The sequence below is a fragment of the Spinacia oleracea genome, chromosome 4 (assembly GCF_020520425.1).
Source record: "Spinacia oleracea cultivar Varoflay chromosome 4, BTI_SOV_V1, whole genome shotgun sequence".
Taxonomy (NCBI): domain Eukaryota; kingdom Viridiplantae; phylum Streptophyta; class Magnoliopsida; order Caryophyllales; family Amaranthaceae; genus Spinacia; species Spinacia oleracea.
This window is the reverse complement of record NC_079490.1, coordinates 39,110,176-39,129,735: the sequence shown is the minus strand read 5'-3', so window position 1 is coordinate 39,129,735 and position 19,560 is coordinate 39,110,176. Positions and strand designations below refer to the sequence as shown.

The following is a 19,560-nucleotide window of genomic DNA, read 5'->3' as shown; positions in this document are numbered from 1 at the left end:
AGGTACAAGAAATAGGAAAACAAGGAACAAGTGAAAGGAACTTACAATTCCGTTTCTACCTATAAGTTTATGTTTAAAGAAAAGTAACCTAGCAATAAAACTTCCCTGGTATCATATACCTCTTGAGGTTCTTACTTCAGTAATAACTCAAACGATGGAAGCTATGCTACACTAATGACCTACAAGTGGGAAATGAAGCATGGCAATGCTATATTAGTTGTAGGTTCATCTTGTTTGTTTTAAGTCCTTTCATGGCTATTTTGTTCCATATTCAACATACCTAAATTTCTAACACAAAAATACTCACATTCACGAAAAACAAAAACAAATGTTTGTTTGTTTATTTGAATGAAATGGTCATTTACGGGTTGAGTCTTGTATGCTTGATTAAAACAAACAACTCTTTAACAATAAGAACTTTACTAGGTTCAAATCAATCTCTTGATTTGAGTTCCACTAACCTTTAGCATTGTTACTTTGACCATATCCACAAGGTAACATTCAAAAGCTCTATTTTGATGGACTTTTGAAAGTAGAGTGATTTCTAGGTCAATTCAAGACAAGCTAGTCTTACTTGTTGAAAGTAACAAAACATATGAACTATTGTTACACTAGAGGAAAAAAGCTTTTAAGTTGCTCAACATAAGTTGCCCTTATACAACAAGAGCAACTTATAATGGTTAAAAAAAAATAAAAAAATAAATGAATATTACTTTCCCTCCAATTTGAAACAAGGGCAACTTAAACCTAACTCTTTCATTTTTCACGCAATACAGCAGCCTTCAATCCCTTCCGTACTACTCACGCTTCCTCTCTCCACACTCAAACTCCGGCCACCATCACCGCGCACCATCACCACCGACGTTCGGCCCTTCTTCTTTACCGCGCACTCAAACTCTGGCCACCATCACCGTGAACCATCCTCACCGTCGTTCTTCGCAGCTAGCCTCCAATTACATAGGGCTGTTACGTTCTTCACGGCCGAACAGAATGCGTCACTTCACCGGCGACGAGGCACTGCGCCTCCTCTTCACCGACCTCCTCTGAGGCTCTGCTTCATGTTCACCGGCGACAAGGCCCTACGATGCGCCTCCTCTGCTCCTTCTCACGTACCGGCGGCAATTCTCTTCACTCACCACTCAATTCTCTCCATATTAGGTGGTTGATGTTCCTAGGTATGGTTTAATTGCATAATTCAGTTACATTACACCCTTATTTAATATGAAATTGCTTTGTCGATCGGTTTTGTTCTTGTGGTGGTAGTGCGTTGGTTGATTCGGTGGTGGTGGGAGTGGGGGGAGGTGGTCAGTGGGAGGGAGTTGTATTGGTGGTGGTGGGAGGTGGTGGTGGGAGTGTGGGAGGGAGGTGGTCAGTGGTGGTGGTACGTGGGAGGTGGTCAGTGGTGTATTACATAAAAATAATAATAATAATACAAATCAAAATTATATATAATAATAATAATAAAAATTAAAATAAAAATTAATAATAATAATAATAATAATAGTAATAATAATAAAAATAATAATAATAATAATAATAATAATAATAATTATAATAATTATAATAGAAGTACAAATACAATTAGAAATAAATAATGAAAACTAAAAACTAATAAAACCAATTAAACTTTAAAATTTTATAAAAACAAAGAAAACAAACGAGTTATGAAAATAAGGCCTAAATCTTGTTATTAACAAGAACACAATTCCTTATTTTTAATTTGTTGATCTCATTTGTATGCGGCCTAAAATCTGTTTATTATCAGTAGAACACATGCAATTCACTTTTTGTAATCTAATAGATTCTTGCTCTTATGTGCAGGCTAGACGCTTCCCCACCCTGTTCAGTAGAAAATTCAATTGTTGATTGTTTTTCAGGTGAGTTTTCCCCCTTTACACTTTATTTTCGAGCATTTATGTATATATGTTTACTGTTTACATTATTGTCTAGAAGTAAATGCATCATCATTATATGCCTAGATACCCGTTCAAGACTTACTCGTTAGGAGTAAGTCTTGAATAGTCCCCGGTTTGGGACTGTTCTTGGACGTCCACTAGTAGAAAAAACCCTTATTGCAGCGGGCTTTTAGACCCCTGTTGCAGCGTACATCGTATGCTGCAACTGGGGGGCCTGCAACAAGTCTGAACTTGTTGCAGCGTACAATGTTCGCTGCAAAAAGTACTTTTTTGCAGCGTACATATGCATGTACGCTGCAACAAGTGTCAAAATTTTGGCAAAAATAGTGACTTGTTGCAGCGTACAAAGAAGTGTACGCTGCAAAAAACTCCACTTGTTGCTGCGTACATCTATTTGTACGCTGCAACAAGTCAGAAAATTTGCCAAAATTTAGACCCTTGTTGCAGCGTACACATATATATGTACGCTGCAACAAAGCACTTTTGGCGGGAAAATTCTAATTTTGTTTAGGGACTTTACACCAAATATAGAAACCTGTCATAACAATAATAGAATATCACAACCTGTATAACAAATATATAAACAATAACTGTAGTTTTGTATATATTCCAAAACCAAAGTGCACGTACTAATACATTTAAATATATGTACGTTCCAATTTCAACGTACGCATACATTTTAATACAAAATATTGTTCTATAACATCTAAGCCAACTCGATCAAACGCGCTCAGACCAATAATAAATACTTTCTGGTAAAAAACTTAGCCCATTGCTCACGAACCACATCAATTTCCTCACTAGCATAAGGCGCATTCCTGTAGTATAGACCTTCAAAAACAAAAATTTGATGGGAGCATTAGATTAAATGTCATTTTAGTCTAAATATGAACTATAACGACCCAATGAGCCTTAAATGTGCATAAATAGATTGAAATGAGTATTTGAAAACTTTAAAAATAAGCATATTAAACATGTAATAAGTTTGAAATAAGTCATTAAGTTCTTTAGTTCACATTTGGGAACGAAAATGTCATTTTAGTCTAAATATGACCTATAACGACCCAATGAGCCTTAAATGTGCGTAAATAGATTGGAAAGGGTCTTGGAAACTTAAAACTAAGAATATTAATCATGTAAAGGGTTTAAAATGAGTCTTTAGATTCTTTAGTTCAAAGTTGGGAGCAAAAATGCCTTATTTTATCCTAAATATGACCTATAACCACCAAACAAGTCTCAAATGTGCATAAATCGATCGGATTGAGTCTTAGAAACTTAAAACTAATCATATTAATCATGTAATTAGCGGAAGTGAGTCCTTAGGTTCGTTAGTTCAAATTTGGGAGCGAAAATGTCATTTTAGCCTAGATATGACCTATAATGGCCAAATAAGTCTCAAATGTGCATAAATAGATTGGATTGAGTCATGGAAAGTTTAAAATAATCATATGAATCATGTAGAAAGTTTGAAGTGAGTTCTTAGGTTCGTTAGTTCAAAGTTGGGAGCGAAAATGTCTCATTTTAGCCTAAATATGACCTAAAACGACCAAAAAAGTCTCAAATGTGCATAAATAGATTAGATTGAGTCTTGAAAAGTTAAAACTAATCATATGAATCATGTAATAAGTTTGAAATAAGTTCTTAAGTTCGTTAGTTCAAAGTTGTAAGCAACAATGTCATTTTAGCCTAAATATGACCTATAACGGCCAAACAAGTCTCAAATGTGCATAAATAGATTGCATTGAGTCTTGAAAAGTTAAACTAATCATATGAATCATGTAGAAAGTTTAAAATGAGTCCTTAGGTTCTTAAGTTTAAAGTTGGGAGCGAAAATGTCATTTTAGCCTAAATATGACCTATAATGACACAATGCATAAATGGATTGGAATGAGTACTAGAAAGTTAAAACTAAGCATATAAAACATTTAGTATTTTTAAAATGATTCATTAGGTTCTTTGGTTCATAGTTGGGAGCGAAAATGTCATTTTAGCCTAAATATGTCCTATAACGACCAAACAAGTCTTAAATGTGTATAAGTAGATTAGAATAAGTCTTAGAAACTTAAAACTAAGCATATTAATCATGTAATAAGTTTAAAATGAGTCCTTAGGTTCTTTAGTTCAAAGTTGGGAGCGCAAATGCCTCCTTTTAGCCTAAATATGACCTATAACGACCCAATGAGCCTAAAGTGCATAAATAGATTGGAAAGAGTTTTAGATCGTTAAAATTATGCATATCAAACATGTAATAAGGTTAAAATGAGTCCTTAGGTTCTGTATAGAAGTATAATATGCAGGAGATAAAACAATATATATTCAAGGATTCCAAACTATACAGTACTTGAGACAAACTTATTTCAAGGCACAGAAGGAAGAACATAAAAAACAAGACACACATATTTTACACTTCACTTTGAAGCAATGGATCTGGCGATGACTAAAAAAGGTTATACTTTTCTAAATGCCTATAAGTTCAACTATATCTATGCTCAGCCTAGATAAGAAAGCACACATAACTATAACAACATTTAAGCCTTACTTGCTGATATGCGTTCAATCTGCCAGAGGGGTCAATATAGTGCAAAGATTCTGGACTTCTAGGATTTCCATTTGAAGCTGCACGAAATCAAAATAAAGCACAATTACAAAGGATTAGTGTGAATATTGTCAATGACTCATCTTGTATTTCATCTATCTTCATCAGCTAGCAAACTTTACATAACAGTAAAATCAACAGCAACCATGAAGTTGAGCTCAAAACCACTAGAAATATAATCAAGAAAGGTGTCCAACTGCCTTTCACGGAATGCATCTACATACAACTGACCCTTAAGAATCTGTAGTGATCATCACCAAGAAATATGATCATTAAAAGTTACAAAAGGAACTCAAAATCAGCCATAAATTCAAGTATTGTTGAGCACAAGCACCTTTTCACGACCATGGTGTTGCTTAACAAAGCTGATGCCAGTCTTGTCTCTGTGCATATTTTCTAAGGCTGAAACTGATGTTTGAAGTTTGCTGTTCAATGAGTATTGCATTTGTTAATAATCTATCATACAGAGACCACACAAGCAACGAAAGTACACAAGAAAGGACAAAAGAGAAATAAGTAAGGATAACTACCCAGAAATACAACTTCTCATTTCCAACTAAAGTACCTCTGATAACACACAGCTAGCTTCTCCAAGAAAATCCTGATCCGATAACTTGATTGTCTGAACAAATAAAGTTATTTATCAAATGAGAATTTAAAGGTAGATTGTCACATAAAACATTAATTAAAACAAGAGAAGGAAGAAACAAGAAGTAAAGAAAATATACCTTCACTGGTACATTGTGATGTGTGGTATCAACATCGAATACATGAAATCTGATAGTGACAAAGAAGAAGAAAATATATGAATCAAACTAAATTTGTGTGAGGTCCTTGTGGTGAATGATCATAGAAGCTTGTATAAAGTGTAAAAGAAGGTGCTTACACCAGTGATTGAACAGTCTCAAAATGGTAAGCAACAGATATTTTCCCAATCCAGACAGGGTTCAAATCGTTTAAGATAACCTCTGTACGACCAATTTCCTCAAGAGTCCCATTTCGCTTCTTCATGTAAACTACAGCCATCGGATCATTCTGCATTGAACCAAAGTAACAAGTTCTTACAAAGAGAGCAGCTTGTGCTATCAGTTTTTGCAAAATCTTATTAGTGACACAAGATCAGACTATTGCCAATCAATGTGGGAAGCTGTACCTTTGACATGACATCGAGATCAATTAGCTTCGAAGCATAAAGGGATAACTGCATAACAGAATTGCAATGCGTTTAGTACGTCCTCACAGAAAATAATAACAAGAGTTAGAACACCAAGTCAATATATTGCTAAAATAATTGCCAGTTGTGGTACGTTGTCAATGTACATAACATCTATCTAGTAACATTTCCATTGTTTTACTATTCCCCTGTTTACAACAAAACATTTGAAGAAAATAACAAGTTCAGATGCCATGGTTTACAACTTAAGGTTGCTCACATTTTCTGCAAACACCAAGAAGACTAGTTTAGAGCTCTTGCTTATTCTGAGCTAGCACTAGCTCGAATTTGTGTAACCATGATGCAAGGAAGTTATACTCTCTAACTCAAGTGTTATAGTGTTGAGAAATCCTTCTTCTATTTAGGAATAGGCCTAATTAACCAAGCCTGAAAGTTCCTTCATCATCCAAGTCACCAACACTGATTCACAGCCCCAACATAAAACAATAAAAACTATTTAACTGACCTGTCAATACTACTAACTACTAAGGAAGTGGAAATTCGAGTGCATTGTCCTTCTATAAGCTAGGACTAAATAATATGTACAAGATAACTATCAAAACAAGATAAATCAAAGTATCATCTACCTTTTGTAAATTAAGGTATCTTACTAAGTAAATTGCACATGCAAAACTAAAGTAGACTAGTTCACAGTTCTGGTAGAATGAAATAATTAACTAACTGTAAAACCTCCACTCAATCCTAAACCAGACAAACACAACTTCAAGAAAATATTGACATAGATCAAATGAAAGCACCTGGAATCAACACATTTCATAGCCAGCAACAATGAAAACGAAAATAATCAAAACTCAGTCAATTTAAAAAAAAAATGCAAACATTATGCTCTTCTAAACCAGCAAAATCAGACAATAAGAACTCAACAAAAGATAAACGAATTGAAAATCTTGCAACACAAAAAAAAAAAAAAATTTTGAACAAACCCTAATTCTGAAAACGCAAATCAAGAGGGACAGGGAAGAAAGTTACTTGCCGCGGCGAGGATTGACGGAGAACAGATTTCGCAAACCGGCCGAGCAAAGTAGCTAAGTTTTTCGAGCAGGGAATGACTTCACCTGTGGCTTTCGGAGCAGGAATAACTTCTACGGTGGTTTTTCGAGCAGGAACCACCGGTGAGGAGGCAAGGAAATAGACCCTTGCTTGAGTACCACCGACTACGGGCGACGACGACGGGTCGACGGCGACTGGGAGAACCACCGGCGACGGGCAAGACGCGGGGAAATATTAGGGAAGAAGAAGGGAGTACTGAGCGCCCGCGGGATATGAATTTTTTGGGTCTTCAAGTTTGAGATAGAAATGTATGGTATGAATTAATTAAGTTGCAGCGAAAAAGATTACAATAGGCTATTACAGGGGGCTTTTACCATGTACGCTGCAAAATAAAAGGGCTATTGCAGGGGGCCTTTATTATGTACGCTGCAAAAAACTCTTTTGAAGGGGGCAATTAATTTGTACGCTGCAATAACCCTTTAAAGAGTTTGACCCGCGTTGACTTACTAGTTGTTGAAGCGTATTAATACATGTACGCTGCGACAAGGGGGCTGCGACAGGGGTTTTTTCTACTAGTGGTCTGATCTCACTTAGGAAGTGAATGTATGTCTTCTCTTTGATTATAAGGAATATACTGGCTCGTCGTTTCCCTATTTTGTTCTCTAAGTACATATGTAGGTAATAACTTACCTACATCGTGTACTTGGTGAACAGTAGGGAAATGCTGCCGGATTTTCCTTCGAATTGAATAGTTGACATGCATTCACTAGTGGGGATGGGTTAGGTTGGAGTGATAAGGACCTTTGGAAGCATGAATTCATTCGATAAATCAACTTCTGTATGCATATGCTAAAGTGGTAGAGTTTTTACTTTTCTATGCCAATTAAACGGGGGTTTTGGTTTGTTTAGAAGTTCCGGGAGATGGATCGTAGTTGGATGTATGGTAGACGTGACACAAAGGATTTCATGCATGGGGTTTCGGAGTTCTGTATGAGTGCTTTACAACATCAAGCTAGTACGGGGGTCAAAGAGTTTTATTGTCCTTGTGCCGATTGTGAGAATGTGAACACGGTCAATAATGTTTTGGTGGTTAGAGATCATGTATTTATGCGTGGGTTTAGACCTAATTACCATGTATGGGTTTATCATGGTGAGAGTGGAGTGTACGTAGGTAATTCTAGTATGAATGTTGTGCATGAACAAGAAGAAGCTATCTATGCGGAAGGGGAAGCCGATTGCATGTTTTGAGGATGAGGATGACGATGACGTTGAAAATAATATTGATGATGATAATGATCGTGTCGAGGACATGTTGCACGAGGTCGAGGATGAAATTCGCGATCGTGTTTTTGAGTGCTTGTCTAAGGCGGCTGAAACGCCATTGTATCCGGGTTGTACAAAGTATAACAAGCTTTCCGCTGTTTGCACACTCTACAATATCAAGACAAGCGGAGGATGGACTGACATTAGTTTCACTGAGTTGTTGGTGGCGCTAAGTGATATGTTACCGGCTGGAAATGAACTTCCCAGGTCGAACTATTATGCCAAGAAGCTCATGTGTCCCTTTGGTTTAGAGTACAAGAAGATACATGCTTGTCCAAATGATTGTCTGCTATATCATAAGCAGTATGAGAATTTGGATAAGTGTCCACGGTGCGGAGTGTTACATTACAAACGCAAAGGGGTAAGCGAGGGTAAGAATATGTACCCAGCTAAGGTGTTGTGGTATCTTCCCATAATACCAAGATTCAAGCGCTTGTTTTCGATAAAAAAGATGCAAGGAATTTGAGGTGGCATGCAGATCCTGATCGAAGGAAGAGAGATGGTTTGCTTAGGCATCCTGCTGATTCTCCCCAGTGGAAGACTATTGACAAGCTTCATGACACTTTTGGTAAGGAACCTCGGAATTTGAGGCTTGGGTTATGTACGGATGGGATGAATCCATTTGGCACTCTTAGCTCCCAACATATTACATGGCCAGTACTTTTAGTCATATATAATTTACCTCCTTGGTTGTGTATGAAACGCAAGTACATCATGTTGTCGCTTCTTATATCGGGGCCTAAACAACCGGGAAACGACATAGATGTCTACCTTGAACCTCTCTTTGATGATTTGAGAAAGATGTGGGATGAAGGGGTTTCCGTATTTGATGCACATGCAAATGAGACGTTTAGATTGCGTGCAATGCTTTTCTGCACCAACAATGACTTCCCTGCTTATGGTAACTTATCCGGCTACAAGAACAAAGGAATGAAAGCATGCCCAACTTGTGAAGAGGATACACAATCCAAATATATTTCTGAATGTCACAAATATGTATTCTTGCGAACGCGAAGGCTTCTTAGACGTGATCATCCCTATCGTAAGATGAAGACAGCATTCGATGGGAATGTTGAGATGGATGTCGCCCGTAGAGCGATGACTGGTAAGGAAGTTTATGAGCGGGTCAAGGGTGTTGAAACGGTCTTCGGCAAGTCAGTGAAAGACAAGGGTACAACTGGATTATGGAAAAAAGAGTCTGTGTTCTGGAAACTTCCATATTGGAAAGATCTACCGGTTAGGCATTGTCTTGACGTCATGCGTATCGAGAAAAATGTTTGTGAAGCAATTCTTGGGACACTTATGAATATTCCAGGCAAGACAAAGGATACCAAGGGAGTGGGAGAATACTTTAAAAGTACGGTTTTTTTATGAAATGCCCCTGAGGTTTCACGAAATGCACCAAATACACCTGCGCGTTTCAAAATACATAATATACCCCTATTTCTTAAAAAAATGCACCAAATGCCCTTGAATATCTTTAATGGCTAACGGTCGTTAACTCCGTTAGTATTAACCTCTAATTGCCTCTAATTAACTCTAGCTAACAAATACAATTGAATTTGAAGCCCAAAATTGAAGAACAATAAATCTGAAAATTCAAGAACAAAACCCAAAAAGTTGAAGAAGAGAATATGAAAATTTGAGAGTTTAATACCTAAAATCGAAAATCTAAACTACAAATTGTCATTCTAGTGGCTCTAATCTCTCTCTAATTTATCCAAATTCTGCTGTTTTTCGCCCTTTGTTGTTGTTGTTGCTGCTATTATATACTCACGAAGAACCCAGCTGGAAAATCTAAAATAGGAAAACCAACAAAAATCAAAATCTGAAAAAAATAAAACAATTCCTGCTGCGCTATTCTCTATCTCCTCTAATCGCAGCTGCTCCCTCGAACCAAAAAGAAGAACATAAATGCTGAAGAACAAATTCTAGAACGAAGTTCTAATTTGTATTGTTCGAGGTAGAATAACAGCTAGGAAAGAGAATAGCGCAGGGTAGTTAGAATTAGATTAGAGAATCAGAAACAATTCGTTGATTAGAATGAATTTCGTCTTCAAATTTTAATTTCTTTTTCGATTTTGTTTTCTTATTTTCGTTCTTGGGGTTGAGTTCTTCTGCAGGAAGAGATATATAGCAGCAGTAGCAGCAAATAGGAGAGTAGAATAGCAGCGATTGGAATCGAGGGCAGCCAAATCAATGTCTGTCAACTTGACTTTTCATTCACGAGAGCAGCAAGCACAAATACAACCACCACCAGCAATGGAGGTCCAATCACCCATCAACACCACCTCCGCTTTCAACACTGTCTCTCCTCTTCCGCCGCCCTCAAAGCCTGAAACCACCCCTCCGCCCTTAAAGCCTGAAACCAACCCTCAGCCGCCACATCCTAAAAAATTCGCTCCTGAACCTCCCGATTTCGTCACCGTCCCAAGCTACTCAAGTAACCAACATATATCATGAAGTACATATCTATATGAGTTAGCAATTGATGTTTGATGAAGATGGTTTGAAGAAGGAAATATTGTGGTTGGGTTCACTATTTTAATACCCAGAAAAAGGCGTGAGATTGAGAGGATAGAGGAGAGTGAGAGGAGAGAGGGGAGTTAGAGTTGATTAAGGTTCATTAGGTGTTAATTAGGAATAATTAGACTAATCGGTATTTAATTATGGTTTAATTAGGATTAGTTAGATTAATTAAGAGTTAATGTTAACGGAGTTAGACTTCCGTTAATTCTAGGGGCATTTGGTGCAAATAAGTTTAAATAGGGGTATATTATGTATTTTGAAACGCGCGGGTGTATTTGATGCATTTCGTGAAACCTCGGGGGCATTTCATGAAAAACCGTTAAAAGTAAGGGGCTTCGTCCAGAGCTGTGGCCTCAGACTTCGGGAAATAATAGAACGAAGGAAATAGAAATAGGGGGAGCCAAGACAAAAGGAAAAGGCAAAGGCAAAGAAAAGGGCAACGACAAAGGGAAGAAGAAAACCCATTACTTGCCTCCGGCTTGTTACACATTGTCCAAATTAGAAAAGCGGTTATTTTGTGAGTGCTTGTATGGAATTAAGGCTCCCTCGGGGTACTCATCGAATATGAAAAGATTTGTGTCTTTAAATGGCGAGTTGAAGTTGACATGCAAGTATGCAATCTCATGATTGTCATGTCATGATGCAAACTTTCTTACCCATTGCAATTCGTGGGATATTTCCAAAGCATGTGAGACATAGTATTACTAGTCTTTGTTCATTTTTCAATACGATATGTAGCAAAGTGCTTGATCCGTCAACACTCGATGAACTTCAGAACAAAGTAATCCAAACATTATGAGAATTTGAGATATATTTTCCACCTTCATTCTTTGACATAATGGTTCATTTAATTTGCCATCTTGTTCGAGAAATTAAGTTGTGCGGTCCAGTGTTCTTGAGGTGGTGTTATCCTTTTGAGAGACACATGGGTGTTTTACAAGATAAAGTGAGGAATCCTGCGCAACCAGAAGGTAGTATGATTCAAGGCAACGTGGGTGAAGAAGTTGGAAATTTTGTGGCCGCGTATTTAGCAAAACCTGAACCGATTGGACTGCCTACATCTCGGCATGAGGGAAGACTAGAAGGCAAGGGTACAATTGGGTCAAAATTGATCTCACCTCCTACGCATAAGCTATTTCAAGCTCACTTATATGTGTTGCATCATATTCTAGCCGTCCACCCATATTTGGTGATGCATAAGCAGGAATTGGCTAATGAATACCCTTCCAAAGGGGAAAGAGAATTGACGCAATTGTATAATAGAGAGTTCATTAAATGGTTCCAAGATAAGGTGATGGGTAAACTAGAGGTAGCTGGTAATACTGTTTGTGAAACTGTTCAGTATCTAGCTCTTGGTCCTCGGGAAGCCGTGCAGTCATATTAGGGTTATGATGTCAATGGATACACATTTTGGACCGAGCGCCAAGATCAGAAGTCCTTGTCAGTGCAAAATAGTGGTGTCTCCCTTGTGGCGTCATCAAGAGAGTATGCTAGTGCTAAGGATGGATCTTCGGTTGATGCCGATTTGTCTTACTATGGGCGAGTCCAAGATATATGGGAGCTTAAGTACGGAACAAAATTGACTGTTGGTCTGTTTTGGTGCAAGTGGGCTGATAATAATAAGAGGTGTGTAAAAAGGGATGATCCTTATGGGTTCACTCTTGTAGACCTGGGTCGTTTGCGTGAGACTGAAGAGCCATATATACTTGTATGACAAGCTAAGCAAATATTTTATATAACCGACCCTGCCGATAAGAAGTGGTATATTGTTGTACCGGGAAAGAGAAACATCCTCGGTGTCGGTGATGTTGAGGATGAGGATGAGTATGATGCTTTTGATGATACACCTCCATTCACCAATCCCGAAACTGAAGTGACAAACAATGTGGATAATGACACAAATTACATGCGTTCAGATCACACGGAAGGAATACTTGTTGATGACGAAATCTAGCAATGGTTAGAGGTATGAACTAAACAAGTTAAATTGGCACAACATCTAGCTTTTTTAATTTAGCTCTTGTCACTGTGTGTTGGACTGTACTAACAGGCCACATGTTCAATTGGTCTACAGTACATGAATCAAGAAAACACAAGAGGCGACTTCAGACCAGCCTGAAGAAACAACCAACAAGAAGCAGTTGGTGGTGCAAGACTTGTGTATTGTGTTGGTGGTGAAAGACTTGTATATTGTGTACTGATGCAATGTACTTGTGTATTGTGTTGTGTTGAAATTTGTAACCTAAAGTTACTATATTGGGCAAATAGTCACATTTTAGCTATTGGTAGTTTGTATTGTACGTATTTGGTATTTTGGTATTTTGTATTGGACATATTTTGAGCCTGACTATTTGGGCTTTGGCCTCGTAGTCTTGCTTTGTTTTTAGGTTCATTTCTTTTAATATAAGTTTGACTATTTTCTCTGTGTGCTATTGGATGAATTGTTTAGAATTTGGACTATATATGCCATTTTGGGCCATATATGACCTATATCGAGCCATATGAGCCTTAGCTGTGCATAAATAACTTGAAATGAATCTTAGAAACATCTAACTAAGCATATTACACATAAAAAAAGGTTTAGAATTTGGACTTAGGTTCATTTGTTTAGATTTGGGATCGAAAATGCCATTTTTGGCCATAAATGACTTATATCGACCCAAATGACCCTTAGGTGTGCATAACGAACTTGAAATGAGTTTCATAAACATATAACTAATCATATGAATCATTGTATATATTGTGATAATTATTATGCAAATGATGTATTTGTTTTGTGACGTGGTTTTGTTTCTTTAATTTCAGGTATAGCTCTATCATGGATGATAATGATGACCTATTATGGATGAGCTGATGGATGATGATGATGAACGTAGTGAGGATGGGGATTATGATGCAGCGGTGGAGGAGGATAAAGGTGAGTCGGAAGATCGTGAATATGATGAATATATACACAGAATTGAGCAGTTTGAGGTTATGGCCGATAGGGCCCCCCCAATTGATAACCATCAACATGTGGTGGCAAATGAAGTTAGCACAAGTAAAAGTGTTAAAAAGCGTGTGAAGAGAAAGGGGAGAGGGCCAACAAAAGGACTTGGGGCGAGAGAAGAGATGTACTTGGAGTACAATGAATTCGATAACCCTTGTGGTAAGTGGCGCCGTAAGTATGCAACATTTACAGGCCTTTGTATGCGGAAGATTTCAATTTTGTTGAAATGGGAGGATGTACCCGAGGGCTTGAAGAAAACTTTTTGGGATGATACAATGGTAAGCCTACTTTTCAATTCTAGAAATTTATCTAATCGTGTACTTGATGTCCGAACTAGAGCATGCAAATAGTCCGAACATAACTATGGCATGCACAACTAATACGTCCGAACATAACAACGACATGATCACGTGCTGAACAGATCAGAAACTGATCAGTTCAGCTGCCGATCTGCTTCTGTTGATCTGTAGCTGAACTGATCAGTTTCTGATCTGTTCAACAGCTGATCTGCTGCTGCTGATCTGCAGCTGAACTGATCAGATTCTGATCTGTTCAGCTGCTGATCTGCTTCTGTTGATCTGCAGCTGAACAGATCACAAACTGATCAATTCAGCTGCTGAACAGATCAGAAACAGATCAGCAGAAGCAGATCGGCAGCTGAACTGATCAGTTTCTGATCTGTTCAGCACGTGATCATGTCGTTGTTATGTTCGGACGTATTAGTTGTGCATGCCATAGTTATGTTAGGACTATTTGCATGCTCTAGTTCGGACATCAAGTACACGATTAGATAAATTTCTAGAATTAAAAATTAGGCTTACCATTGCTGAACAGATCAGAATCTTCATTTCATTCATACTTTGGTCTGTGGATGTGACAATGTGTGTGTGTGTGTGTAATACAGTTTGTAACCAACCTTGTAACTATTTTGATTGGATTGTTAAAGTTGCATTAAATTTTATATTGATTATCCATTCAAGTCTAAGATGTTGTGTTCTATTGTTCTTTGTATTGATTGGATTAGTGAAAATTCGTACAAAATCTAAGTATGACCAACTAATCATATGAATCATGAAAAACGTTTAAAATATGGAAATAGGTTCGTTTGTTGGTAGTTGGGATCGAAAATGCCATTTTTGGCCATAAATTACCTATATCGACCCAAATGACCCTTAGGCATGCATAACGAAGTTGAAATGAGTCTTATAATAATATAATTAATCATAAGAATCATGAAAAACATTTAGATATGGATATAGGTTTGTTTGTTGGTAATTGGGATCGAAAATGCCAATTTTGACCATAAATGACCTATATCGACCCAAATGAACCATAGACGTGCATAACGAACTTGAAATGAGTCTTATAATCATATAACTAATCATATGAATCATGAAAAACGTTTAGAATATGGAAATAGGTTCGTTTGTTGGTAGTTGGGATCGAAAATGCCATTTTTGGCCAGAAATGACCTATATCGTCCCAAATGAGCCATAGGCGTGCATAACGAACTTGAAATGAGTATTATAAACATATGACTAATCATATGAATCATGAAAAACGTTTAGAATATGGAAATAGGTTCGTTTGTTGGTAGTTGGGATCGAAAATGCCATTTTTGGCCATAAATTACCTATATCGACACAAATGACCCTTAGGTGTGCATAACGAAGTTGAAATGAGTCTTATAATAATATAATTAATCATAAGAATCATGAAAAACATTTAGAATATGGATATAGGTTTGTTTGTTGGTAATTGGGATCGAAAATGCCATTTTTGACCATAAATGACCTTTATCGACCCAAATGAACCATAGACGTGCATAACGAACTTGAAATGAGTCTTATAATCATATAACTAATCATATGAATCATGAAAAACGTTTAGAATATGGAAATAGGTTCGTTTGTTCGTAGTTGGGTTCAAAAATGTCATTTTTGTCCAATATAATTGTTTTCGCAACCAATCTAATTTTTGTTTTCGCATAGGAAACTTAATTTAATTTATTGGTTTGCATGTACGGTGTTCTTTTAAAGATTTTCAAAACTCCAAGGGAGGAGCCCTTTACCAAAAAGGATTTGGATGATGTTCGAGACAAGTGGGCTATTTACTTCAACGATTGTGAACTACCCTCAGTGTAATAAATAGAGCAGACTTTCAGCTATTCGTGACTCTTACATTATTTTGTTATTTATCGATTTAATTAATTACATTTGAATTAATTCGGTAATATTATTGGAAATTTGAAATTTATATCATTTTTTTTTTAAAAAAAAACTCAAAAGTTGCCCTTGTTTGCAACAAGAGCAACTTATGTGCAGCTTATAAGGTGCCCTTGTTTGCAACAAGGGCACCTTATGTGCAGCTTATAAGGTGTCCTTTTTGCAACAAGGGCACCTTATAAGTTTCACATAAGGTGCCCTTGTTGCAACAAGGGCACCTTATAAGTTTCACATAAGCTTGACCGGACTATTAGTTAAATTCTGGTATATGGTCTTCCTCCGTACAATATTCTTGCTAGCATTGTTAACTACTTCAGCAGCAATTAAACCTGCTTACTGATGACTATTTGGTTTATTATGTCTTTATCCTGTACAACACTACTAAAATATTTCTGAGTCAGTTCACAATGCTTTTTGGGTATTTTTAACCATTATTTTGTTACCAGTAACCCCTTTCTTCTCTGTATATGGAGGGTTGATATTCTGAGTGCAGATCTGATCAGCACTGATCTGTGCTGATCTGTGCTGATCTGATCAGTGCAGATCAGTGCTGATCTGATCTGCACTGATCAGTGCTGATCTGATCTGTGATATCTGCACTGATCTGATATCCTTCTGTATGCTAGAGCACTGATTTGCTGCTGCGCGCACATTTTGTAACCACTCTTCTGTATGTTTTACTTGATGCAGGAACAACATAGGTACGATGAATGAAAACCAAATTGTTGTTAGGCATGAATCAGAAGGTGGCAAGACTCCCACAACGGGTGACGAATCACAAGATGTTAGTACGATTACAAAGACCATTAAAGGCCGTGGTCCGTCAAAAGGTGTTAAAGTCGCTAAGCCTATGTTCCTTGAGTATAATGTATATAATGTCCCCGATGGACAATGGTCTCATGAATACGGGAAGCAAGTTGGGAGTTGTGCTACTAGAATTAATATTAACGTCCCATTATATCCAAAGGTAGATGAGCAAATCAAGAAGGGGTTTTGGGAGGAGACTAAGGTAAGCATTGGATATTAACTTGATTTGTATATTTTAGGGATTATTTAATTTGATTTAAATACTATTTTTATAATCTAACTTTTTTAATTATTAACAGCTTATGTTCCACATTACTGATGATTCTAATCATTCGAGGGAGAAATATTTTCATTCTTGTGTGGCGAAACGATTTAGTTGTTTCAAGAGCAAGTTGGTGCGCCGATGGATAACTATGAAGGAAAAGAAGCCAAAAAATCAAACAAACAAGATGCCTTGGGATGTCTACAACCATATCACAGAGGATGATTGGAAGACTTTTGTTAAACATTATTTCCTGCCAGAGTCATTGGTAATGATAATATTTCTTTAACTTGTCCTTAAAGAGTTTTTCATGTAGCAAACTGACATTGGTTCTAGGACAAAAAGTTATCAGAAAAAACATTTATTTCCATCTTTTTATGTTGTCTTTGACAGCTTCGTAGTGAAAAGGCGAGGAAAAGTGCATCATGCAACAAGAACCCACATCGCACCGGCCAAAAGGGTTATAATAGAAAGCGACTAGATTGGATAAAGGATGGACGACTTCCACCAGATGCAGCTTTACCTATCTCGAGTAGCTCCTCGGTGAACTCATCAGTGACCTCAAATGTTAATAGAGTTAGAAAATACAGATCAAAGGAGTGGATTTTGGCCCATCAAGTACAAAATAAAGAGGGAAAGTGGGAAATTGACCCGAACGATACAGAAGTTGTTGAAATCGCAACAAAAGCTGTAAGTAGCGATAATTAATTAATATTTACTTGCTTTGATTAGAGAATATAAAGTAATTTTACTTTCCTAATTGGCAGTTAGAGTACATCGCAGAAGAGGAAAAAGGAAATCTTTCTTTCGAACAGGGTGAGGATGCCCTCACTAAAGCTATAGGGAAAAAAGATCATCGTGGGCGTGTCAAGGGAACAGGTGGCATGGTTGGTATCAAAAAGGCTTTCGGTCCGTGTATTCGACATAGTAGAAGTGACCATGGTGAAGCTTCATCAGAAAATTACGAATCAATCAGAGCTTCTGTGAAAAAGGAGTTTGAAGGTGAATTAGAGAAAAGGGTAGAGAAAAGGGTGGCAGAGGCCCTCCAAAAGCAACTAAGCACCTTGTTAAAAACAGGACAACTAAACTCCATTTCTACCCCGATACCTGATGACCTCCACTTAAATGATTCTGCCAGAGTTGACCTTGATGTTAGTGCTACAAGAACCACTCGTCACATCTTAGTGCCGCAACCACGCGAGCTAAAGGTACGACGTAGTCACTCTTTTTTAACATAGTTGCTTGATCCTTTTATGTTTTTAGTTGACATTTACTTAATAATCTGTATCACTTACAAAGTTGCATTGAAACCTTTGTTTATGAAGGAAAGGACTCCATGTCGTCTTGCCCTTGAGGATAAAGTTTCAGGCAACAACATTGTCGTGGCGGATGGTATGGTACAACCCTCAGATGGTGCATTGCCCCAACATTTTACATCGATGAAGCCTGGTCACTATAAAGTCCAAGTTGATTTTGTTTACGACGGACATGTTGATGATATTCTTCCGGTACCTACGGGAGATGGTTTCACTAACTTAGGCGGTGCTCTGGGTAGTTTTGTGCAATGGCCCATACACTTAGTGATTTTCGAAGACGGCGAGGTATATATGTTTTATTGTTTAGAATGTATATGTTCACGCAAGCACATTCGACATCTTACCTACTCTTGTTTTTGTTGAATTTTAAAGGATTGTACTTCACCTCCTAAAAAGAAGTCCAAGTCTAATGTTTCTAAAGAGAGGGATGGTAGCTCCAAGAAAAAGACAACGGTGTTAGCGGCCCAAAAGAAGACAACAGACTTACCATCCAAGGTAAACCCTCTAAAACTCATTCGAACCTAAAATGACATTTCCGCTCCCAACTTTGAACTAAAGAACCTAAGGACTCATTTGATTCTTATTACACGACTAATATGCATAGTTTTAAGTTTCTAAAACTCATTCGAACCTAATTATGCACATTTAAGGCTCGTTGGGTCGTTATAGGTCATATATTGAGCTAAAATGACATTTTCGCTCCCAAATTTGAACTAAAGAACCTAAGGACTCATTTGATTCTTATTACACGACTAATATGCATAGTTTTAAGTTTCTAAAACTCATTCGAACCTAATTATGCACATTTAAGGCTCGTTGGGTCGTTATAGGTCATATATTGAGCTAAAATGACATTTTTGCTCCCAAATTTGAACTAAAGAACCTAAGGACTCATTTGATTCTTATTACATGACTAATATGCATAGTTTTAAGTTTCTAAAACTCATTCGAACCTATTTATGCACATTTAAGGCTCGTTGGGTCGTTATAGGTCATATATTGAGCTAAAATGACATTTTCGCTCCCAAATTTGAACTAAAGAACCTAAGGACTCATTTGATTCTTCTTACATGACTAATATGCATAGTTTTAAGTTTCTAAAACTCATTCGAACCTAATTATGCATATTTAAGGCTCGTTGGGTCGTTATAGGTCATATATTGAGCTAAAATGACATTTTCGCTCCCAAATTTGAACTAAAGAACCTAAGGACTCATTTGATTCTTATTACATGACTAATATGCATAGTTTTAAGTTTCTAAAACTCATTCGAACCTATTTATGCACATTTAAGGCTCGTTGGGTCGTTATAGGTCATATATTGAGCTAAAATGACATTTTCGCTCCCAAATTTGAACTAAAGAACCTAAGGA

At 37.2% G+C, this 19,560-nt stretch overlaps 2 protein-coding genes and 1 long non-coding RNA gene across 3 annotated transcripts; 2 read left to right on the top strand and 1 right to left on the bottom strand.

Moving 5' to 3' along the window:
• Positions 1-2,693: 2,693 nt before the first annotated feature.
• On the bottom strand, positions 2,694-5,372 carry LOC130460065 (uncharacterized). The gene is made up of 5 exons (XR_008919936.1): positions 5,241-5,372; positions 5,078-5,134; positions 4,847-4,937; positions 4,456-4,532; positions 2,694-2,747 (listed from the first exon to the last, which is right to left on the bottom strand). It is a non-coding gene; the product is annotated as an uncharacterized lncRNA (long non-coding RNA).
• A 2,550-nt stretch (positions 5,373-7,922) lies between these two features.
• LOC110790646 (uncharacterized) lies at positions 7,923-10,522 on the top strand. The gene is made up of 3 exons (XM_056841653.1): positions 7,923-8,420; positions 8,483-9,421; positions 10,295-10,522. The coding sequence occupies exons 1-3, from the start codon at positions 7,923-7,925 to the stop codon at positions 10,520-10,522; spliced, it is 1,665 nt and encodes a 554-aa protein (XP_056697631.1).
• Positions 10,523-16,497: 5,975 nt separating this feature from the next.
• Positions 16,498-18,725, top strand: LOC130459253 (uncharacterized). The gene is made up of 6 exons (XM_056826506.1): positions 16,498-16,811; positions 16,909-17,139; positions 17,265-17,561; positions 17,639-18,079; positions 18,197-18,472; positions 18,560-18,725. The coding sequence occupies exons 1-6, from the start codon at positions 16,509-16,511 to the stop codon at positions 18,710-18,712; spliced, it is 1,701 nt and encodes a 566-aa protein (XP_056682484.1). The 5' UTR covers positions 16,498-16,508; the 3' UTR covers positions 18,713-18,725.
• Positions 18,726-19,560: the final 835 nt, after the last annotated feature.